Source organism: Scyliorhinus canicula, chromosome 8, assembly GCF_902713615.1.
Source record: "Scyliorhinus canicula chromosome 8, sScyCan1.1, whole genome shotgun sequence".
In the NCBI taxonomy this organism is placed as follows: domain Eukaryota; kingdom Metazoa; phylum Chordata; class Chondrichthyes; order Carcharhiniformes; family Scyliorhinidae; genus Scyliorhinus; species Scyliorhinus canicula.
Window position 1 is genome coordinate 129,563,850 of NC_052153.1, and position 25,269 is coordinate 129,589,118.

The 25,269-nt window shown below is 51.2% G+C and overlaps 1 protein-coding gene across 3 annotated transcripts in view; it reads right to left on the reverse strand.

Moving 5' to 3' along the window:
• The window catches only part of rhobtb3 (Rho related BTB domain containing 3), a 202,017-nt gene that overhangs the window by 2,661 nt on the left and 174,087 nt on the right, over positions 1 to 25,269 (reverse strand). For all 3 annotated transcript variants that reach the window (XM_038805239.1, XM_038805238.1, XM_038805240.1), the window contains 2 exons: positions 15,574 to 15,740; positions 1,466 to 1,562 (listed from right to left, as the gene is read on the reverse strand). In XM_038805239.1, coding sequence (XP_038661167.1) covers positions 1,466 to 1,562; positions 15,574 to 15,740 — 264 coding nt within the window. The remainder of the gene's footprint in view (positions 1 to 1,465; positions 1,563 to 15,573; positions 15,741 to 25,269) is intronic.

Below are 25,269 nucleotides of genomic sequence, written 5' to 3' on the forward strand. Positions count from 1 at the left end.
AAAAAGGGAGGTAGAGAGAAAGCAGGGAATTATAGACCAGTAAGTCTAACATTGGTAGGTGGGGAAAATGCTTGAATCCATTATCAAGGACTTTATAATGGAACATTTAGAAAGCAGTGGCAGGATCAGTCAGAGTCAGCATGGATTTATGAAGGGAAAACCATGCTTGACAAATCTGTTGGAATTCTTTGAAGCGGTAACCAATACAGTCGACAAGGGGGAGCCAGTCGATGTGGTATATTTGGACTTTCAGAAGGCTTGTGACAAAGTCCTGATAAGAGGTTATTGTGCAAAATTAAAGAGCATGGGATTGGGGCAAATGTATTGAAGTGGATAGAAAACTGGATGGCAAAGATGAAACAAAGAGTAGGGATTAATGGGTCCTTCTCAAATTGGCAGTCAGTAACCAGTGGGGTGCCACGGATCGGTGCTGGGACCCGAGCTATTCACAATATATGTTAATGATTTGGATGAGGGAACAAAATGTAACATCTCAAAGTTTGCAGATGATACCAAATTAGGTGGGAGAGTGAATTGTGACAAGGATGCAGGGATCCTGCAGCAAGGTCTGGACAGGTTGGGCGAGTGGACAGATGCAGTAAGTGTGAGGTTATTCATTTTTGAAGCAAAAACAGGAAGGCAGATTACTACCTGAATGGTTGTAAATTGGGAGAGGGGAGTGTGCAGCGGGACCTGGGTGTCCTTGTGCACCATTCTCTGAAGGTAAGCATGCAGGTATAGCAGGCGGTGAAGAAGGCTAATGGTATAATGGCCTTCATTGTGAGAGGTTTTGAGTATCGAAGCAGGGTTGTGTTGCTGCAATTAGACAGGGCCTTGGTGAGGCCACACCTGGAGTATTGTGTGCAGTTTTGGTCTCCAAGGAAGGATGTTCTTCCTCTTCAGGGAGTGCAACGAAGATTTATCAGACTGATTCCAGGGATGGCGGGACTGTCATATGAGGAGAGATTGACCAGGTTGGGATTATTCTCGCTGGAGGTCAGAAGAATGAGGGGCAATCTCATCGAGACTTGTCCTGTCAGGACAGGACAGGGTAAATGCAGGAAAGATGTTACCACTGATGGGTGTGTCCAGAATCGGGGGTTACAGCCTGAGGATTCCGGGTAAATGATTTCGGACAGAGAAAAGGAGACAATTCTTCACACTAGAGTGGTGAGCCTGTGGAATTTATTACCACAGGAAGTAGTTGATGCTAAAACTTTGAATATGTTCAAGAGGCGGCTAGATATAGCACTTGGGGTGAATGGGATCAAAGGTTATGGGGAGAAAGCAGGATTAAGCTATTGAGTTGGATGATCAGCCATGATCGTGATGAATGGCAGAGCAGGCTCGAAGGGCCAAAAGGCCTCCTCCTGCTCCCATCTTCTATGTATTTATGTTAACAGATGGAGGAAAATCTTTATAAACATTGTAAAATTGTTTGCTTTAGCTGTGATGTACATCTTACCAGAAAGCTCTTGAAATTCCAGCTTCTGACTGAAGATGAGGTAGTTGCTGGCAATGAAATGCAGTAACCAAGTGGACAATCTTGTGGCATTGTGGAACTGAAAATAAAGTATTCCAGATTAAAATATGCACACCACCAATAGACTCCATTACATTCCTGAAATGGCAACAGCAAAGGAGTTACAAGAGTAAAAATTCAACAGAGAACAGTATGGATTGAAAAATCAACAGAGAACAGTATGGATTGATCTGCAATTATTCTGTGCCCTGGGGGACACGGGAGCTAACAGGTACAGGAGCATGAAGAGACGCCATTACAAGTGATATTCTTGATTGCAATTAGATAACTAAGGATGAAACGAGAGAGCATCCCTTCAGCTGGATGACAGGAGATGGGCAGGAGGTGGTGCGGTCTGCCATGTCAAAGCAATAGATACAAGGATGGAGATGGTAAAGTTTCCCTTTGACATAGTCATGTAGGATGTCATTTGTGACTGACGAGCCATTTCAATATTAGCAAGAATACTCATCTGGTGAGTTTCAAACGTGGATTTCTGGGGACAATGGGCACACGGTAGCATTGTGGATAGCACAATCGCTTCACAGCTCCAGGGTCCCAGGTTCGATTCCGGCTTGGGCCACTGTCTGTGCAGAGTCTGCACATCCTCCCCGTGTGTGCGTGGGTTTCCTCCGGTTGCTCCGGTTTCCTCCCACAGTCCAAAGATGTGCAGTGATAAATTGCCCTTAGTGTCCAAAATTGCCCTTAGTGTTGGGTGGGGTTACTGGATTATGGGGATAGGTTGGAGGTGTTGACCTTGGGTAGGGCGCTCTTTCCAAGAGCCGGTGCAGACTTGATGGGCCGAATTGCCTCCTTCTGCCTGTAAATTCTATGATACTCTATGATATGATGATACAATGGAAGGTGACAACGCATTGAAGGATCTTTAAGAGGAAAGGGATATTGGGGGGAGGGGGACAGGATTTTACATCCCCTCCCGCCCGGCATAATATTACGATCTTACCAAACTGAATGCAGATTTAACTGGCTCACCACATTTATCGGGGGGGGGGGGGGGGGGGGGGGGGGGCTGTTGGAGAGGCACACTGCGGCTGGCGAGGGTGGGATTTTGCCAGAACAGTGGGTAATGGCTGTTTTGACAAAGGAGCAACAGGTAGGTCTCATGATTAAGATGAGTTCAGTGAGGGCATGAGGGAGATCAGAAGGAAATTGAAGAAAGATGTGCGATCGGGGCTTGGGCAGGAGGAACATTAGACAAAATCTGGCTTTGTGGGTGAGAGGAAGAGGAATATCATAGAATCCCTGAAGTGCAGAAAGAGGCCATTTGGCCCATTGAAGACCTGCTGCCCCTCACTGTGACAGAGCACAGGGCCCCGGACGTGGTTCGCAGACTGGAGGAAAAGGAGGTTGCAGAGGTGGAGTTTGGTCGTGGGCGAGGAAGTGAAACTCCGCTTACCGGAGGTGGAGCTGGTACCACCAGAGCCACTCGTCCCGAGCCAGTGCCAATGCCGGTACCCCCAGGCAGCTGAGCACTGATGGGGAGAGCTGCCAGAACACCAGCCCTCTGCCTAGAGCTCAGGTTGGAGGAGGACACGGACTTTCCGTCACAGCCGTCTCCAACATCCTCCACCATCCCAGAAGCTATCACCTCAGTTGGGCACATTAGTGAAGAGGCTCCTGGGACACTATTTGGTGCGCACCACACATCCTATCCAGTACAGCAGGTAGAGGTTGGAGCAGCCAAGGGGCCGGACGGTCGGAGGGCAGGCTGGCCCCAGGAACCAGTTGCCGTCCAGATGGGTCCAGGCTCCTGGATCATCCAGTCCCAGCCACAGTGGAGATGCAGTCAGACAGCCAGGGACTACAAAAGGGATGTCGGCGAGCATCCAGCACCTGCAGGTGGAGGAGTCCATCCGCGTGCAGGAGCAGTGTGTGGTGTCAGCCATGGAGCCACCCAGGCAGACACCGCACAGGAAGAGTTCGTGGTTGAGGCATTGCAGGGGTGGGGGGGATGGTTCCGGCTGTAGATCAGCATGTCTAGGGCCTGGGGCATTCTGTGCAGATGGTGGCCGAGCTCCAGGACAGGGCTGCCCTCTCACAGGCAGCCATGTGCCAGAATCATCTGGAAATTGCAGCGGCGCTCCTCAGCATGGCCCAGCAGGCCATGGCTGGGAACGTTGGAGGCATGGCGCAGGTGCTGGCCAGCATAGCGCAGACACAGAGGGAGGTGGCACAGTCCCTGGCTGATGTGGCACAGACCCACAGGATGGTGGCACAGTTGCAGCATCATGTGATGCAGTCCCAGACGGAGATGGCCCACTCCCTGTGCTCCATGGCCACGAGTATGCAGACCCTGGTTGAGATCAGAGCGGGCCTCCAGGATCAGCAGTGCCAGGTGGCGGGGTGGCCCTCGGGATAGCTCCATTTGCAGCCCTGTCCAATGGACTAGCACAAGCGCCATTGGGCACCCTGAGAGAGGAGATGTTGGGGCCTGCGCCGGTGACTCCCGCAGGGGAGGTGCCGGAACACCGCAGCACCCTGGACTCTCTTTCCCCCCCCCCACCCCCCCCCCCCCCCCCCCCCCCCCCCCCCCCCCCCCCCCCCTCCCCACTCCCCACTGTCCCTGGTGCATCTAATAGGCCGTGGGCAGAACAGGGCAGCACCACGCCACCCGGGACAGCCGAGCCGCGGCCGGGCCCATCCAGGCCGCGTCTCCCCAGGAGACGAGCCCCAGCGGGGACCCTAGTCGTCCGGCAGGAATCACAGCAGGCCACCTCCATCCCTGCTGCACTGTCCAGGGAACCACCTCGGTGTAATGTTAGGGCCCATAAGGCCATAAAGTTAGACACCAGTTAGGTTGGCATGGGCGCAGGGTTCAGTTTAGTTATAGGAGCGAGGGCACAGACTGTATATATTTCTTCACAATAGACACCTGTGACCACCTGTCTCGGTGCTCTGTCTGATGAGTATGGGGGTGGGCTGGTCAGGGTGGAGACCAGTGCACGGACTGTGGGAGGACCGTGCCCTCCCCAACCGTCGCCAGCACCCCCACCCTAGGGATTCGATGGGACCGTGTGATGGACTGGCCAGCTCACATGCAGGGATCACCCAGGTGGAAGATGCTACTGTGGGCATGAGTCAAACGTTGTCATATAATGTGGAGCACCAGTGTTCATCGCAGAGCGGGTTATCATCATCATCCTCCAGCCCATGGACCAGACCCGCTGTTACTGCCAACCCAGGGCATCCAGCTCGTGGCGCTGCAAGTATGTATAACGGAGGGGGGTGCAAGTGCAAGCGCGCGTTCTGGCAGTGTGGGAAGTGAGGAGGTGTCGGTCTGGGATCTGCCATCCGTGCCCCTGGCCAACATTGCCCCCCCCCCCCCCCCCCCCCCCCCACCCCCCTCCCGTCATAGTCAGTGAACCTGGAGGCGATCAGAGTGTCCCGTGTGCGTTGGCCCTGGTGGGGGCCTCACGGTAGCATGGTGGTTAGCATCAATGCTTCACAGCTCCAGGGTCCCAGGTTCGATTTCCGGCTGGGTCACTGTCTGTGTGGAGTCTGCACGTCCTCCCCGTGTGTGCGTGGGTTTCCTCCGGGTGCTCCGGTTTCCTCCCACAGTCCAAAGATGTGCAGGTTAGGTGGATTGGCTATGCTAAATTGCCCGTAGTGTAAGGTTAATGGGGGGATTGTTGGGTTACGGGTTACGTGGGTTTAAGTAGGGTGATCATTGCTCGGCACAACATCGAGGGCCAAAGGGCCTGTTCTGTGCTGTACTGTTCTATAACGTCTTGCGACCTCCCGTCCCTGCCTAGCCCCCATGTCCTGCTCATCCTTCCCCGCACCCTCCTTGTCAGACGAGGCCTGCCTTCCTCCTCCTCCACCTGCACATCGCCCCTCTGCTGCATGATGTGGTGAAGGATGCAGCAGGCCGCCAAAATGCGGGCAACCTTCTCTGCCTTGTACTGGGTGGCCCCTCCAGAGCAGTCCAGGCACAAGAACCGCATCTTCAGGAGGCCGAAGCACCGCTAGACCACACTCCTGGTCGCTGTATGCACATCGTTGTAGCGGGTGGCCTCCGGATAGGTGTCATGAGGCTCGGCCACAGCGGGTAACCCCCGTCACCCGGGAGCCAACCCCTCAGCCGGTGGTGGGGGGTGGGGGGGTGTTGCCGCCCCTCAAACATGTCGGGGATCACCGAGTGTGCCAGGATGAAGAAATCGTGCTCACAGCCTGTGTATTGGGCGTAGAGGTGCACGATGCGCAGCTGATGGTCACAGACTAACTGGAAGATCATTGACTGGTACCCTTTTGGTTTGTTGACCAGCGGCCTGTAATCCGCCAGTGACCGTAGGGCGACATGCATCCTGCCGATAATCCCGACGATGGCGGGATGTCCCCCCCCCCCCGTCCTCCCCCCCCCCCCCGTCCTCCCCCCCCCCCCCGCCGTTCCCAATACCCCTGCGGTGCCATCAGATGTGTCGCAGTGTCTCTCTGCTCAGCCGGAGTCTCCAACGGCCTGCCCGGTCCGGTAGGTTCTCGAATGAGAGGCGATGGCGGGACACACAAAGCTTCTTGGCAATTCCTCCTCGGCCTGTTGGACAGCCAGCCCTCCAGCCTGTGTGGTTGCCACCTGCCCCTCTGCAGCCTGTTCCACTGCTGGGCCACCCAACTGTTGCCCACTTTGCTGCTGCAGCTTCCTCTTCTTCTCCGAGCGACTCATGCTCACGCGGCCACAGTGCATCTCACAGCGCTGCGGCCACTCACTAGAGAGAGGGACCTTGTTGCTCATGAGAACAGTGTGAACCAGGCTAATTGACTCAAACAGGTTGATATTAAGAAGGAGAATGTGCAGGAAATTTTGAAAAGCATCAGGATAGATAAATCCCCTGGGCCTGACGGGCTATACTCACGGTTACTACAGAAGCGAGCGAGGAGATTGCATCCTCAGTCTCCACTGGAGTAGTACCGGATGATTGGAGGAAGGTGAATATTGTTCCCCTGTTCAAGAAAGGGAACAGGGAAATCCCTGGGAATTACAGACCCATCAGTCTTACCTCTGTTGTGAGCAAAATATTGGAAAGGATTCTGAGAGATAGGATTTATGATTATTTAGAAAAACATAGGTTGATTAAAGATAGTCAGCATGGCTTTGTGAGGGGCAGGTCATGCCTCACAAGCCTCACTGAGTTCTTTGAGGATGTGACGAGACACATTGTTGAAGGTCGGGCAGTGGATGTGGTGTATATGGATTTCAGCAAGGCATTTGATAAGGTTCCCCATGGTACGCTCATTCAGAAAGTTAGGGAACATGGGATACAGGGAAGTTTGGCTGTGTGGTCTAAATGCGTCGTAGGCTATTCTCCACCCAATCACGTTTTGCGATTTCGGCGTCGGCAAGCGGAGAATTCCGCCCCCCCCCATTCCGCCGCTGGAGCTAAATTGCACCAGATGCAATTCAGTGTTTTTGCATGACATGGTATATGAGGGCTTCCCGCTATGGTGCCGCCATCTTGAGCGGGCGGCCTGATAGTGAGGTCCGGCTCCTGGTCACCCCCTAGAGTGCAGATCAACCCGACCCCACACCACTGGAAATCAGCCCTGACCCCCACCCCAGATTGCCTGGGTGGACCTCCCCCATCCCAAGTATGGTGGTGACCTGACCCATCCCACCAGGGATCTCTGGGATCTGCAGTTATAGATTCCTTGACTTGTACCACGCGTGCCAGCTGATTTGTTTGTCTGCTTTGCTGTCAGGCTCTCCGCCAATTTGTAAGGGATGACAGTCTGAAGAGTTTGTGTTCCTACCACGTGCTGGGGCCACATATAGAGAATTCTGGCCTGTTCCTCTCCTATTTTCCACTCACTGCGGGCTTACGTGTCAAAGTTCTCAAAGCTCAGTGCCACGAATACAATCTTTCAAATGACTATTTTAGTCTTTATCAGAATCTGCCATTATTATGGTCTTCAGCCAAATATTTCAAATATTTTTGTTATTGCAATATAGATAAAGCTTTGGCAGTTCTTGTCTATATTTTGTGGACTAAGCTTTAAAAATTACAGTATATTCCAAAGCTGACACTTACCATAAATAATGTTCATAAATCACTTAAAATCAAAATGTTTCCGATAACTGGAATTGTGAAATAAAACAGAAAATGCTGGAAATGCTTGAGAATCTTTGGGAGACGGGACCATTTCCTGTTCTTGATTCTTTTTTTAAATTCATTTATGGGATGTGGGCGCCGCTGATTAAGCCAGCGTTTATTGCACATCCCTAGTTGGCCTTCAGAAGGTGGTGGTGAGCTGCATTCTTGATTCGCTGCAGGCCCAAAGGTGTAGGAAAAGTCACAGTGCTGTTAGGGAGGGAATTTCAGTATTTTGACCCAGTGACAGTGAAGGAACGGTGATATATTTCCAAGTTGAGATGGTGAGTGACTTACATAAGAACATAAGAACTAGGAGCAGGAGTAGGCCATCTGGCCCCTCGAGCCTGCTCCGCCATTCAATGAGATCATGGCTGATCTTTTGTGGACTCAGCTCCACTTTCCGGCCCGAACACCATAATCCTTAATCCCTTTATTCTTCAAAAAACTATCTACCTTTACCTTAAAAACATGTAATGAAGGAGCCTCAACTGCTTCACTGGGCAAGGAATTCCATAGATTCACAACCCTTTGGGTGAAGAAGTTCCTCCTAAACTCAGTCCTAAATCTACTTCCCCTTATTTTGAGGCTATGTCCCCTAGTTCTGCTTTCACCCGCCAGTGGAAACAACCTGCCCGCATCTATCCTATCTATTCCCTTCATAATTTTAAATGTTTCTATAAGATCCCCCCTCATCCTTCTAAATTCCAACGAGTACAGTCCCAGTCTACTCAACCTCTCCTCATAATCCAACCCCTTCAGCTCTGGGATTAACCTAGTGAATCGCCTCTGCACACCCTCCAGTGCCAGTACGTCCTTTCTGAAGTAAGGAGACCAAAACTGAACACAATAGGGGCAGCACGGTTGCATGGTGGTTAGCATAAATGCTTCACAGCTCCAGGGTCCCAGGTTCGATTCCCGGCTGGGTCACTGTCTGTGCGGAGTCTGCACGTCCTCCCCGTGTGTGCGTGGGTTTCCTCCGGGTGCTCCGGTTTCCTCCCACAGTCCAAAGATATGCGGGTTAGGTGGATTGGCCATGCTAAATTGCCCGTAGTGTCCTAAAAAAAAGTAAGGTTAAGGGGGGGGTTGTTGGGTTACGGGTATAGGGTGGATACGTGGGTTTGAGTAGGGTTTTCATTGCTCGGCACAACATCGAGGGCCGAAGGGCCTGTTCTGTGCTGTACTGTTCTATGTTCTATGTTCTAATACTCCAGGTGTGGCCTCACTAACACCTTATACAATTGCAACATAACCTCCCTAGTCTTAAACTCCATCCCTCTAGCAATGAAGGACAAAATTCCATTTGCCTTCTTAATCACCTGTTGCACCTGTAAACCAACCTTCTGTGACTCATGCACTAGCATACCCAGGTCTCTCTGCACAGCCGCATGCTTTAATAGTTTATCATTTAAATAATAATCCCGTTTGCTGTTATTCCTACCAAAATGGATAACCTCACATTTGTCAACATTGTATTCCATCTGCCAGACCCTAGCCCATTCACTTAACCTATCCACATCCCTCTGCAGACTTCCAGTATCCTCTGCACGTTTCACTTTACCACTCATCTTAGTGTCATCTGCAAACTTGGACACATTGCCCTTGGTCTCCAACTACAAATCATCTATGTAAATTGTGAACAATTGTGGGCCCAACACGGATCCCTGAGGGACACCACTAGCTACTGATTGTCAACCAGAGAAACACCCATTAATCCCCACTCTTTGCTTTCTATTAATTAACCAATCCTCTATCCATGCTACTACTTGACCCTTAATGCCATGCATCTTTACCTTATGCAGCAACCTTTTGTGTGGCACCTTGTCAAAGGCTTTCTGGAAATCCAGATATACCACATCCATCGGCTCCCCGTTATCTACTGCACTGGTAATGTCTTCAAAAAATTCCACTAAATTAGTTAGTCACGACCTGCCCTTTATGAACCCATGCTGCGTCTGCCCAATGGGACAATTTCTATCCAGATGCCTCGCTATTTCTTCCTTGATGATAGATTCCAGCATCTTCCCTACTACCGAAGTTAAGCTCACTGAATTGGAGGGGATCCTCCAGGTGGGTGGTGTTTCCAGGGGCTGAATTCTCCGAGACATCATACTGAAATCACGAAACGCAATCAGCCGGAGAATCGACTCCGACCCTGACATCGGCTTTGACGTTTTCGCGCTGATTTCAGATTCTCCGGACCCCCCCAACGTGATGGAATCGCTGTGCCCACCACGCGGCCCGGAGAACCCCCTCAAGTGCCCCAACGACCAATTCTCCGGGCCCTAGCGATTCTGCGGCACAGATGGGCAGAGTTCCCAACGGTGTGGTTCTAATCACCTATAAAAATTTGTGGAGCCGGCATGCTGGCTGAGGGAGGAGGTAGGAGTTGGCGCGGTGGGACTGCGGGCTCCTGGAACGGACACTGGCCGTACTTTCTGCGGGGGGAGGCAGGCTGATGAGTCAGGGAGCCCCCCCCCCCCGACGTGATAGGGCGGTGCCCATGCAAGGAGCGCCATTAAGGCGGCCACAGTCAAATAGGTGGGGACGGTTGGGGGGGCTGCTCGGCCCACCTGCTAGGCCTCAAGGCCTCACTCGTCTACCACCCTTCACTCACAGTGGCCATCACTGAACGCCCCACACCCACACCCAGCAAACAGATCACAGACACGGCGTTCAACGGTGAGATTATGTCTTTAATGTGAACAGGTATATACAGTCTGTGCCCTAGCCCCTATAACTAAACTGCGCCCTGCACCCATGCCGAATTAGCTGGTGTCTAGTTTTCTGGCCTTACGCGCCCTAACACTACACCGAGGTGGCTCCCCAGACGGTACAGCAGGAGTGGAGGTGAACTGCTGTGATCCCTGCCCTGCGACTAGGGTCCCCATTGGCGCATGCTTCCTGTGGCGGCCAGAAGTGGCTGGGGCTGGCTGCTCCTCGGGCGTCCCGGGCGGCGTGGTGCCGACCTGTTCTGCCCGTAACCCACCAGATGCACTGGGGACAGGAGGGGGGAGTCCGAGGTGCTGTGGTGTTCTGGGACCTCCCCTGCAGGAGTCACCGGCACGGGCCCCAGCACCTCCTCCTCCCTCAGGGTGCCCGATGAACCCGGGCTTCTCCACGAGACGGGGGTGCAAGCAGAGCCAAACCCCAAGGCCCCTCCCGACACCTGGCACTGCCAGTCCTGGATGCCCACTCTGGTAACGACCAGGGTTTGTATGTTTGCAGCTATGGAGCACAGGGAGTGGGCCATCCCTGACTGGGATTGTGCACCTCCCTCTTGGACCGTGCGCCACCCGCAGGCACCTGGGCAATGGCGCCGATGCTCTCAGCCATGGCCCGCTGAGACTGGGCTACACTGAGGAGTGCCACAGCAATTTGCAGCTGGCTCTGGTGTCCAGGTGCTGGAAGCCGACCGTCATCCCCTTCTCTCATCCCTGGGTCTCTGCCTGCACCCGAACTATGGGTGGGAATAGATCTTCCTGGAGTCCGGGACCCGTCTGGGCGGCAGCTGGTTGCTGGGGCCGGGCTGCCCTCCGACAATCCGGTCCCTCAGCTGCTCCTACCTCCACCTGCTGTACCGGTACGACCGTGTGGTGCACACCAGCGAGTATCCCAGGCGCCTCTCCACTAAATTGCCCAACCGAGGTGATAGTCTCTGCGATGGTGAATGGTGTAGGAGACAGCAGTGCCGGACCGTCTATGTCCTCATTGGACCCGAAGTCCGGAGTCTCCTGAGTCGCGGTGTGCTGGGTGTGTGTCCCCGAGTTTCCATCCCCTGGGTCGTAGTGCGCTGTGTGTCTGTCCCCGTGTCTTCGTCCCCATGGTCATGGTGTCCTGGGTAGTATTGGCCAGAGGGCTGGTGTTCTGGCTGGTCTCGCCATCCATGCTTTGGTCCCTGGGGGGCATGGCCCTGGCACTGGCTAGGGGCAGGGGCTCCGGATGGGCCAGGCCCTTCACCGGCTGGTCCTGTAAGACACAAGACAGCGTGTATGGTTAGACAGGTGGACAGGGGTGAGGTGTGAGGCGGTGATGGCTGTTGGTGTGTGGGGTGGAGGGGTGAGTGCCGTTGGTGTGTAGGGTGAGGAGTGTAGTGGTGCGGGTGAGGAGTGGAGGGGTGATGGAGTGAGGGGTGGGCACACGTGTCGTGAGGCACCGCAACCAGGCAGGGGGGTCTCACTTGGTGGCGTGCCTCCAACCTCCGCATCGGCGACCTCCCTCTCCTCCGGCCCGCCGACAATTTTGAGTGCCCTCTGCTCAGGCACAGTGAGGGGACACAGGTCTCCCGGTTCCCCCCCTGGTCTTCTCCCACTCCTGGCAGTTATGAACGGACTTCTCCTGGGTGGGTGGGAGGGGGGGGGGGGGGGGGGAGAAACACAAACAGCAACAGTGTTAGACGGCCTGGCGTATACAGTCCAGGGGTTGGGTCTCTGATGGCACTGGTGCACAGGGTACTCGGCCATTGCAGCTGGCATGGGTGGGTGCAGCCATGTGGGTCAAGGCGGGGGTGAGAATGGGTCACGTGTATGGGGGATTGGTGCCAGGGGAACAGTGCGGCTTTGTTTGGCATTGGTCAGTTTTGGGGCCATCGCCCCAATGGCGCTGCTGGAGTTGACCACCTCCGCCCATGCACGGCGAACAATGGCGCCTGCCTGTGTCCTGTGGCCCAGCCCGGGGTATAACAGCCTCCTCTCCTCCACGGCACCCAGGAGGGTCTCTAGCTCCCTGTCCCTAAATCGTGGCTCTGCTCTGCGCACCGCCATCTTGCCTGCGAGGGCTGTGTGTGTGGGGAGCTGCAGCGTGGCGTCAAGGATGGAACCGGCGAAACGGCGGCCAGTCCGTCACGCGTTGCACGACCTGTCCGTGGTAGCCCCTTGTGGGCCGTTGAATGGCTCCACCTGGGGGCCCAATGACGTCATGATGAAACAACATCTTCACGACAGCGCCACCACTTAGTCCCGTTTTGGGATAATCCAGCCCCAGGTATCTGCTGCTCTGTCCTCCTAAATGATAGTGGTTGTAGGTTTGGAAGGTGCTGCGAAGGAACCTTGGCGAATTACTGCAGTGTATTTTGTAGATGGCACACACCCCTGCCACTGTTTGTAGGTGGTGGAGCGAGTGGATATTTGTGGAAAGGGTAGCAATTAAGCGGGCTGTTTTGTCCTGGATGGTGTCGAGCTTCTGGAGTGTTGTTGGAGCTGCACTCATCCAGGCAAGTGGAGAGAATTCCATTACACTCCTGACTTGTGCCTTGTAGATGGGGGGGGGGGGGGGGGGGGGGGGGGCTGTCAGGGGGTGAGTTACTCGCTGAATGGTTCCTAGCTTTTGACCTGCTCTGGCAGCCACAGTATTAATATTTAATGTGGCTAATCCAATTCAATTTCTGATCAATTGTAACCCATAGGATTGTAATAATGGGCAATTCAGCGGTGGTAACGGCATTGAATGTCAAGGGGCGATGTTAGATCCTCTCTTGTTGGAGATGGTCATTGCCTGACACTTGTGTGGTGTGAATGTAACTTGCCACTTGTCAGCCCAAGGCTGGATATTGTCCAGGTCTTGCTGCATTTTGACATGGGCTTCTCCATTATCTGAGGAGCCACAATGGTGCTGAACATTGTGCAGTCATCAGCGAACGTTCTCACTTCTGACCTTATGATGGAAGGGAGGTAATTGATGAAGCAGCTGAAGATGGTTGGGCCGAGGGCACTACCCTGAGGAACACATACTGTGATGTCCGAGAGCCGAGTTGATTGTTCTTTAACCACCACAACCATCTTTCTTTGTCCCAAGTATGACTCCAACCTGATGAAGCAGCTGAAGATGGTTGGGCCGAGGGCACTACCCTGAGGAACACATACTGTGATGTCCGAGAGCCGAGTTGATTGTTCTTTAACCACCACAACCATCTTTCTTTGTCCCAAGTATGACTCCAACCAGAGGAGAGTTTCTCTCCTGATTCTGATTGATTCCAGTTTCCTTGGGTTTCTTGATGCCATACTCGGTCAAATGCTGCCTTTATATCAAGAGCAGTCACTCTCACCTCACCTCTGGCATTCAGTTCTTTTGTCCATGTTTGAACTAAGGCTGTAATGAGGTCAGGTGCTGAGCAATCCTGGTGTAACCCAAACTGAGCATTCATGAGTAGGTTATTGCAGAGTACGTGGTGCTTAAGAGCACAATTGATGACCCAATTTGCTCATGATGGAGAGCAGACTGATGTGGTTTAAATGGAGAATGTAATAATGGTTGCATCTCAGAAATAATAGCCTCGTAATGTTTAGGTTAGTGATGGAGAAGGACCAATCTAGGATTTTTCTTTACTTATTTGTGGAATGTAGACTTCGCTGGCTAGGTCAGCATTTATTTGCCTTGAGAAGGTGGTGAGCTGCCTTCTTGAAATGTTGCAGTCCAACAGGTGTAGGTGCATCCACAGTGCAGTTAGGGAGGGAGTTCCAGGATTTTGACCCCACAACTGTGAAGGAACAGTGATGTATTTCCAAATCAGGAGGGTGAGTGACTTGATGGGATAACATTTATTTAACTGGAAGAGGGCTAATTAGACTTAAGGAAGGTTCTCAATTAGAAACCAGAAATGGGCTGGATTGTCCATCGGCGTGACCCTCCATTTCGCTGGCAGTGCGCTCATGCCCGCAGTCTTCCCGACGGTGTGGGGGTGTCCACAATGGGAAATCCCATTGGCCGGTTGCTGGGATGGAGAATCCTGCTGCCTGCGGGGGGCGCAGCACCAGAAAGTGGGTGCTGCGGGACAGAGAATCCCACCCATGCATTTTAGGAATAGTGTGTAGCAGACACCGATGCAATATTCCCCATTTTGCATCCCAATCCAATTTGTATCCATGTGATTTCCAATGATCTGGCAAGTTCTGTCAGCACAAAATTACCAATTTTCTGTGAAATGTATGCTGTTTAAACTAAATTAATGGATAAAAGACTTCAGCACGAATGACTTTGAAATACCAGAAACACCCTATTATAGATGTTGCTCTTGTATACTATCACCAGCCTATTACAAGTAGTTGGTACACATGTGTGAGTCCGTACAGAACATGTTTTTCTAACCACTTTGCTTATTAAATCAACTGAAGCTGCAAAGTGCATGCACTGCCTGAATCGAGCTAGCAGAATCATGTGGTTAGGTTCCTATGAAACCCTGGGTGGGATTCTTTCAGCCCGGGCCGGGCCAGAGAATCTCCGGGATGGGCGCAAATTGTGTGACGCCACCCCAACGCCAGTCCGCCGACTCTCCGGAGAGCGGAGAATCGGCGCCATTGGTGCCGGCGCATTTGGCGCAGCACCGGTTGGGGGCCGTTCGATGGGGCCGCCCCGGCGATTCGGCCGTACAAAAACACCCGAGTCCGGCCGGCGTCGTTCACACCTGGTCTTGCCCAGCAGGACCTCAATGTGCACGAATGCGGGGATGGCCGGGGGGGGGGGGGGGGGGGGGGGGGGTCCGACTGCAGTGGTCTGGCCCGCGATCGGGGCCTCACGGGCTGGGGGCCTCTTTTGTTCCACGCCAGCCCCTGTAGCCTTATGCCATGTTGCGTCGGGGCCGGCGCGGAGAAGGGAGCCACCGTGCATGTGCTGAAATCGTGCCAGTCCCACTGCGCATGCGCGTGTTGCCGTTGGCCCCATTGCGCATGCGCAGACCCGTGGCGGCCATCTGATGCTGGGATCGGCAGCTGGAGTGGCGTGGGTCACTCCAGTGCCATGCTGGCCCCCTGTAGGGGTCAGAATCGTTGCTCCTGAGGCCATGTTAACGCCGTCGAGAAACGCAATGGCGTTTACGACGGCGTCAACACCTAGCCTCAGGGTCAGACAATCCTGCCCCCTATTTTTAAATAATTACTTCAATACTTCATTTCCAAAAGAATACAATGCACTTTAAGTGACAGACACATTTCAGTTACGTAAACTTATGCTTACCTTGGCCTTGTTATACAAGTTGACCATGCTGAGGTTGGTTGATACAAGTTCTCGACTAGGCATTCTCTGTAACTGCGTGACAATGTATGATTCACATATCTGCTGAAGTCTATGTATTTGATACATTTCTGCACATATTAACAGAGCCATGGCTTGGAGAATGCTGGCTGGAAGAAAGAAAGTTAGACAAATAAATGACATATTGCTAGAAATGCCAATAATCATGGTATCAATGTTTGACGACTTTCCAAGACATCCATCATTCTCTTGACACTTTTGTCAGGAATAAGTTCTTATCTTGATCATGTCAGAGTTCAGTTGCTAAGTACAAATGAGTCACAGATGCAAACAGTGATTTTATTACTGATCTCTCTGAATTTTGAAGTTTAGAAGTCACTAGGGAACTCAAACAAAATAGGAGGAGAGTTCTTTTGTGTATTAATTGTAACCAGATCTCAAACCTGTTTGTTCAGGTTTATAATTTCATGACATGTTGCTCAGAAAATAAATCTTTGCTGAAGGTAAAAAATAAATGACACCTCAAAGATATGTTAATTTAAAACAAATTAATGCAACTTATAGAAATAAGCCAAATACTGCAAATGCTGGAATCAGAAACAAGAACAGAGAGTGCTGGAAAAACTCAGCAGGTCTGGCAGCATCAGCAGGGAGGAAAAACAGAAAGAACATTTCCAGTCTGTTTGGCTCTTTATCAGAACTGGAATGCAACTTAGGCTTATTTCTGATAGTATTTTTGATATGGTCCCATTTATACCATTGTAAATATGCAGACCTGCAATCACAATAATTATGATTCCCATGCTGCAAATCATCGTCACAGACTCTGGGAGACATTTTGAGACCAGGGAGAAGATCACTCTTATGTATCAGTGGCAGACACCTGCACCTTTACAAGCACAAGGTGCCTGCTTTTCTCAGACAGCGCATCCAGCAGTGATCCCAGCTCCAGGATCCCACCTCAATCCCAGACAAGGCTCACATGCGGCCTGCTATGAACAAAGATGATATATGATAGGACGTGCAGGGAAAAGCTAGAATACTTAATGTAAACTTTGTATCATTGTTTACTAAGGAAGAGGATGACGAAAAATAAATGGTAGAAACAGATAGAGGTAATGAATGAGTTGTAACTTGTTGGACAGGGTGTACTGGGAAGGCTGGCTATGCTTAGATTGGATACATTGCCTGGTCCAGGTGAATCCGAGATTGCTGAAGGATTGGGGATGGAGAGAGGGGAAGATTTTACCATAATCTTCCAATCTTCCCGAGACAAAGGAGAAGTACGAGAGGATTGCAGAGGGGCAAATAAGATATCTTTATTCAAGAAAGTGTGTAAGCACATTCCTAGTAAGTACAAGTTGGTCAGTTTAACCTCTGTGCTGAGTAAGGTTTGAGAAAAAATAAACAGGGAAACAATAATCAGACACTTGGAGAAGTTTGTTACTTAGGGAGAACTAGCAAGGATTTGTAAAAGACAGATTGTGTTTGATGAATTTAATTGTTTGATGAAGTATAAGGTTAATGAAGGAAAAACAATGGATGGTCTATATGAATTTTAAGAGAGCCTGACACATAAAAGACTGGTTAACAAAATTGAGGCTTATGGAAGAGAAGGGTCAGTGTCAGCTTGGAAAACAAACTGGCTTAAGGACAGAAAAAAGGTGAGTCATGGTAAATGATTGTCCTTCAGACTGGAGAATAGTAGACAATAGTGTTTCTCAAGGTCAGTGCTAGAACCACTGCTTGACATGGATATTGGAATTCCTAGAAAAATTTCAAAATGTTTCTATGATACCAAACTTGGAGGTGTGGTAGGCACTGAGGATGATCTCAATCAACTGCAACTAGACATAGATAGGTTAGCAGAATGGACACACAACATTTAATATAGAGCAATTTGAAGTGATGCCTTTTGGCAGAAGAGATGGGGGAGAGTTAGCAGAAAAATACTTTTCACTGTACCTCGGTACACGTGTTAATAAACAAATCTGAATCCAAGTATATAAACTAATTGCATAATGCTAAAGAGTCTGCAGGGGCAGAGGGACCCCAGGGGTCATATGCATAAAGTAGTGGTTCCTAACCTGTAGTCCGCAGACCACACTGCAGGTGGTCCGTGGAAAAAAATACATCAATGTGTATGCATCATAATCGATATTACATTATTATTCACAATTCAATTTGCTTCACAAACTTCCTTGTGTAATATAATCCACAATGTATTTGAAAATGTGCATCATAAACTATTAGAAATAAGTGTGTTTTTAATACCTTTTGATATATAAGCTTGACTCGCGTCAGCCGTACGTCTTGTAAATAATAATGTTTAAAATAGCTTGGTTACATTGTGCTCCGTAAAAGCTTTTGATGACGGTCCATGGACCACATAAAAGAAAAGGTTGGGAACCCCTGGCATAGAGTTTTGAAGGTGGCAAGGTTCATTGAAAGAATTAGCAAAGCATATGGATTCTTGGGCTTCAGAAATAGAGGTATTGAGCAGGGAAATTATACTGAACCTATATCAAGCTCTGTTGGGCCACAACCAGAGTAATGTGCCCACTTTAGGTGACCATATTTACATAGAATTTACAGTGAAGAAGGAGGCCATTCGGCCCTTCAAGTCTGTACTGGCTCCTGGAAAGAGCACCCTACCCAAGGTTAACACCTCCACCCTGTCCCCATAACACAGTAACCCCACCCAACAATAAGGGCAATTTTGGACACTAGGGGCAATTTATCATAGCCAATCCACCTAACCCGCACATCCCCGGACTGTGGGAGGAAACCGGAGCACCCGGAGGAAACCCACGCACACACGGGGAGGATGCGCAAACTCCCCACAGACAGTGACCCAAGCCGGAATCGAACCTGGGACCCTGGAGCTGTGAATCAATTGTGCTATCCACAATGCTACCGTGCAAGAGGTCTTTGAGAAGATGCAGGGGGAATTTAACAGGTTAATTTCCAAAGATGAGATAATTTAGCGCAAGATTAGGTTCGAGAATCTGAGGTTGTTTTTCTTGGAGGAAAGCAGATTTGATAGACATATACAAGAATTTTATGGGATGTGGGATTGGTGGCTAGGTCAGCATTTATTGACCATCCCTAAATTCCCCTGAGAAGACAGCGATGAGCTGTCTTCTTGAACTGCTGCAGTCCCTGTTGTGTAGGTACACCCACCGTGCCGTTAGGGAGGGTGTGCCAGGATTCTGACCCAGTGACGGTGAAGAAACTGTGATATATTTCCAAGTCAGGATGGTGAGTGACTTGGAGGGAAACTTCCAGGTGGTGGTGTTCCCATCTTTATGCTGCCCCTTTCCTTCTACATGATAGCAGTCATGGGTTTGGACGGTGCTGCCGAAGAAGCCTTGATGAGTTCCTGCAGTGCATCTCGTAGGTGATACACATTACTGTCACTGTTAATCAGTGGTGGAGGAACTGAATGTTTGTGGAAGGGGTGCCAATCAATTGGACTGCTTTGTCCTGGATGGTGTCAAGCTTCTTGAGTGTTGTTGGGGTTGCACTCATCCAGGCAAGTGGAGTTTATGAAAGGCTTTGATAGGGTATGCAAAGAAAAACTTCTCCTATTAGCTGATGGTACATTTCTTTGTTTTATAAATTTGGAGTACCGAATTCTTTTTTTTCCCAATTAAGGGGCAATTTAGCGTGGCCAATCCACCTAGCCTGCACATCTTTGGGTTGTGGGAGTGGGACCCACGTAAACAGGGGAGAATGTGCAAACTCCATATGGACAGTGACCTGGGACCGGGATTGAACACGGGTCCTCAGCGCTGTGAGGTATCAGTGCTAACCACTGCACCACGGTGCTGCCCAGCTGATGGTACAGTGATCGAAGGTTTGGGGCAAAAGATGGAGGTGGGAATGAGAGTAAAAACCTTTTTTACACAGCAAGTGGTAATGACCTGGAACTTCCTGCCTACAGAGGGTTGTGGAAGTGGAGACGAAGAATGTTTCCAAAATGAAATTGTACAAGTACTTCAAGGAAATAAAATTACAGGGAAACAGTGGAGCATGTGACTCGTTGGATTGCTCTAGAGACTGGCTATTACTCGATTAACCAAATGGCCTTCTGTGCCTAAAGACTCAATGGCTCAATGTTCATTTGCACAAGATTAAGAGAAATTAAGTACTTATAGCTTCTGTTATTGATACTGGTTGATCAATGCTTTTATTGGGCTGTAACAACAGCAGTTTTTAAAAAAAAATGATGAATGTGTATGTTTTTAAACAGTTAAACACATGTTATTGTTACTCTAGTATTCATATGTTCTGTACAGAGTATTTTGTGGATGAACAGACATGGAAGTGCCATGTGTTAGCATGGGAGGTATGAGGACCATTGGTATGGGTGGGGGCATAATTCAGTATGAGTTGGCATTAAGGTGGCATGGGGAGTGAGTGGGGGTGTAAGGGATAAAGGCTAGAGGGCCTAAAATATAAGCAAACAATTGGGACAAATTCCCATAGAATCTAAATTGGAATCTAGATTAGCACTTGGGTGTCCCTGTGGCTGCCTCTAATCTGCTTCTGGGGGCAGTGGACCTGATTCCATCCCACACACGCTACTCCGGGATACAAATTGAGTCTGAAGGAGCGCTTTCTACCAGTGAGTGTCTGCCAAGTCTAGAAATTTTCCGACTGGAGCCGCCCATCTCAAAAGACAAAAATCCGAACCTGTCATTCTAAGTCTCCTGGCAACCTTTCAAAGTATAGCTTTGGCTGAATAATCTAAGTATCATTAATTGCCATAGAACAAAAAAAATTGTGAAAGTTTCCCGGGTCACATTCACTTGTTGGCATTGCAAGCAGGCTATACTTCAGGATAGAAAGTCTCCCTGTGTGGCCATATTGCAAAACGTGAATTGACCAGATTTCCTAAAGTTGAATAATGGAATGCTGCCATTGGTTTCTCTCTCTATAGTGGTAATGCTAACCATTAACCTTTATTTGTTTAGCAGGAAATTTTAAGTCAATTTAAAGTACCACTGGTACTGGCCAGCAATGGTTAATTTTAGGATGAAGCAACTAGAGGCAGTCTTTAAGACTGCTATTGAATCATTAGATGCCAGTATAAAAAAGTTAAACTAAAGCAAAATACTGAAGATGCTGAAAAGCTAAGATATGAACAGGAAATGCTGGAAATATTCAGCATGTGAGGCGGCATCTGTGGAGAGGAAAACAGACTTCACACTAGCTACCTAAGGGATTTTGATGCAATTGTATGGACATACTGCCTGCCTCAACCCAGGTGCAACTTTATGCTGGGGTGGGAAGGGCCTAGGATGGGAATCTCATTGTTGCCCCAAATAAGGCCCTTCAGAGGCCACTTAAGCATTTTTTCCCACCCAGCCCCAACCGTCAGGTGGGTGGTGCTGGAAATAGAAAGATTCACCATCTTCAATGTCGGGTGGGAAGGTGGGGTTGAGAGGAGAGGAGAGGGGTGGGGGTGCCTCCATCAGGAGTCCCCTTCTAACTTGGGTCGCCCTCCCTTCAAAGACTGGATATCTCCGAACCTCCCTCCTCCATCAATGGCCTATCCGTGATAATCCAAATGTATTTGCCCCCAAGCCCCCAGGCATCACTTCAGCTCTCCTCCTCAGGACCCCTGCCACTTACTTCACACTGGCACACTGCATTTAGTCCCAGGCTTCTCCCGCCCACTGCAATGCTGTGTCTCGATGGGCCACTGCAATGCTGTGTCTCGATGGGCCACTGCAATGCTGTGTCTCGATGGACCACTGCAATGCTGTGTCTCGATGGGCCACTGCAATGCTGTGTCTCGATGGGCCACTGCAATGCTGTGTCTCGATGGGCCACTGCAATGCTGTGTCTCGATGGACCACTGCAATGCTGTGTCTCGATGGGCCACTGCAATGCTGTGTCTCGATGGGCCACTGCAATGCTGTCTCTCGATGGGCCACTGCAATGCTGTGTCTCGATGGACCACTGCAATGCTGTGTCTCGGTGGACCACTGCAATGCTGTGTCTGGATGGACCACTGCAATGCTGTGTCTCGATGGACCACTGCAATGCTGTGTCTCGATGAGCCACTGCAATGCTGTGTCTCGATGGGCCACTGCAATGCTGTGTCTCGATGGACCACTGCAATGCTGTGTCTCCATGGACCACTGCAATGCTGTGTCTCGATGGGCCACTGCAATGCTGTGTCTCGATGGGCCACTGCAATGCTGTGTCTCGATGGGCCACTGCAATGCTGTGTCTGGATGGGCCACTGCAATGCTGTGTCTCCATGGACCACTGCAATGCTGTGTCTCCATGGGCCACTGCAATGCTGTGTCTCCATGGGCCACTGCAATGCTGTGTCTCCATGGGCCACTGCAATGCTGTGTCTCCATGGGCCACTGCAATGCTGTGTCGCGATGGACCACTGCAATGCTGTGTCTCGATGGACCACTGCAATGCAGTGTCTCGATGGGCCACTGCAATGCTGTGTCTCCATGGACCACTGCAATGCTGTGTCTCGATGAGCCACTGCAATGCTGTCTCGATGGACCAGTGCAATGCTGTGTCTCGATGGACCACTGCAATGCTGTGTCTCAATGGGCCACTGCAATGCTGTGTCTCAATGGGCCACTGCAATGCTGTGTCTCAATGGACCACTGCAATGCTGTGTCTCGGTGGACCACTGCAATGCTGTGTCTCGGTGGACCACTGCAATGCTGTGTCTGGATGGACCACTGCAATGCTGTGTCTCGATGGACCACTGCAATGCTGTGTCTGGATGGACCACTGCAATGCTGTGTCTCGATGGGCCACTGCAATGCTGTGCCTGGATGGACTACTGCAATGCTGTGTCTCGATGGACCACTGCAATGCTGTGTCTCGATGGGCCACTGCAATGCTGTGTCTCAATGGACCAATGCAATGCTGTGTCTCGATGGACCACTGCAATGCTGTGTCTCGGTGGACCACTGCAATGCTGTGTCTGGATGGACCACTGCAATGCTGTGTCTCGATGGGCCACTGCAATGCTGTGCCTGGATGGACTACTGCAATGCTGTGTCTCGATGGACCACTGCAATGCTGTGTCTCGATGGGCCACTGCAATGCTGTGTCTCAATGGACCACTACAATGCTGTGTCTCGATGGGCCACTGCAATGCTGTGTCTCGATGGGCCACTGCAATGCTGTCCCTCAATGGGCCACTGCAATGCTGTGTCTCGATGGACCACTACAATGCTGTGTCTCGATGGGCCACTGCAATGCTGTGTCTCGATGGGCCACTGCAATGCTGTCCCTCGATGGACCACTGCAATGCTGTGTCTCGATGGACCACTGCAATGCTGTGTCTCGATGGGCCACTGCAATGCTGTGTCTCAATGGACCACTGCAATGCTGTCCCTCAATGGGCCACTGCAATGCTGTGTCTCGATGGCCCACTGCAATGCTGTGTCTCGATGGACCACTGCAATGCTGTGTCTCGATGGACCACTGCAATGCTGTCCCTCGATGGACCACTGCAATGCTGTCCCTCGATGGACCACTGCAATGCTGTGTCTCGATGGACCACTGCAATGCTGTGTCTCGATGGACCACTGCAATGCTGTGTCTCGATGGACCACTGCAATGCTGTGTCTCGATGGGCCACTGCAATGCTGTGTCTCGATGGGCCACTGCAATGCTGTGCCTGGATGGGCCACTGCAATGCTGTCCCTCGATGGGCCACTGCAATGCTGTCCCTCGATGGGCCACTGCAATGCTGTGTCTCGATGGACCACTGCAATGCTGTGTCTCGATGGACCACTGCAATGCTGTGTCTCGATGGACCACTGCAATGCTGTGTCTCGATGGACCACTGCAATGCTGTGTCTCGATGGACCACTGCAATGCTGTGTCTCGATGGACCACTGCAATGCTGTGTCTCGATGGACCACTGCAATGCTGTCCCTCGATGGACCACTGCAATGCTGTCCCTCGATGGGCCACTGCAATGCTGTGTCTCGATGGACCACTACAATGCTGTGTCTCGATGGGCCACTGCAATGCTGTGCCTGGATGGGCCACTGCAATGCTGTGTCTGGATGGGCCACTGCAATGCTGTGTCTCGATGGGCCACTGCAATGCTGTGTCTCGATGGGCCACTGCAATGCTGTGTCTCGATGGGCCACTGCAATGCTGTGTCTGGATGGACCACTGCAATGCTGTGTCTCGATGGGCCACTGCAATGCTGTGTCTGGATGGACCACTGCAATGCTGTGTCTCGATGGGCCACTGCAATGCTGTGCCTGGATGGACTACTGCAATGCTGTGTCTCGATGGGCCACTGCAATGCTGTGTCTGGATGGACCACTGCAATGCTGTGTCTCGATGGGCCACTGCAATGCTGTGCCTGGATGGACTACTGCAATGCTGTGTCTCGATGGACCACTGCAATGCTGTGTCTCGATGGGCCACTGCAATGCTGTGTCTCAATGGACCACTGCAATGCTGTGTCTCAATGGACCACTGCAATGCTGTCCCTCAATGGGCCACTGCAATGCTGTGTCTCGATGGCCCACTGCAATGCTGTGTCTCGATGGACCACTGCAATGCTGTGTCTCGATGGACCACTGCAATGCTGTCCCTCGATGGACCACTGCAATGCTGTCCCTCGATGGACCACTGCAATGCTGTGTCTCGATGGACCACTGCAATGCTGTGTCTCGATGGACCACTGCAATGCTGTGTCTCGATGGACCACTGCAATGCTGTGTCTCGATGGGCCACTGCAATGCTGTGTCTCGATGGGCCACTGCAATGCTGTGCCTGGATGGGCCACTGCAATGCTGTCCCTCGATGGGCCACTGCAATGCTGTCCCTCGATGGGCCACTGCAATGCTGTCCCTCGATGGACCACTGCAATGCTGTGTCTCGATGGACCACTGCAATGCTGTGTCTCGATGGACCACTGCAATGCTGTGTCTCGATGGACCACTGCAATGCTGTGTCTCGATGGACCACTGCAATGCTGTGTCTCGATGGACCACTGCAATGCTGTGTCTCGATGGACCACTGCAATGCTGTCCCTCGATGGACCACTGCAATGCTGTCCCTCGATGGGCCACTGCAATGCTGTGTCTCGATGGACCACTACAATGCTGTGTCTCGATGGGCCACTGCAATGCTGTGCCTGGATGGGCCACTGCAATGCTGTGTCTTGATGGGCCACTGCAATGCTGTGTCTCGATGGGCCACTGCAATGCTGTGTCTCGATGGGCCACTGCAATGCTGTGTCTCGATGGGCCACTGCAATGCTGTGTCTGGATGGACCACTGCAATGCTGTGTCTCGATGGGCCACTGCAATGCTGTGTCTGGATGGACCACTGCAATGCTGTGTCTGGATGGACCACTGCAATGCTGTGTCTCGATGGACCACTGCAATGCTGTGTCTCGATGGACCACTGCAATGCTGTGTCTGGATGGTTTGGAGAGCTGCCGGCCAATCTGATCCAAGTGGATGGAAGTCCCGCCTGCAGCCAATCAATGCTCAATAGAGAATAAAATGGCAGCGGGCCTGTTGGAATTAGAGAGGATGCTGAGCCTTTATATCCTAAAAATTCAGTCCCTGGTGGCTTTACATCTGTTTTCATAGCTTGTTTTTTCCTGGAACAAGCCTATAGCCTGTTGCTACAGGATATAGCTTGAGGGGCATC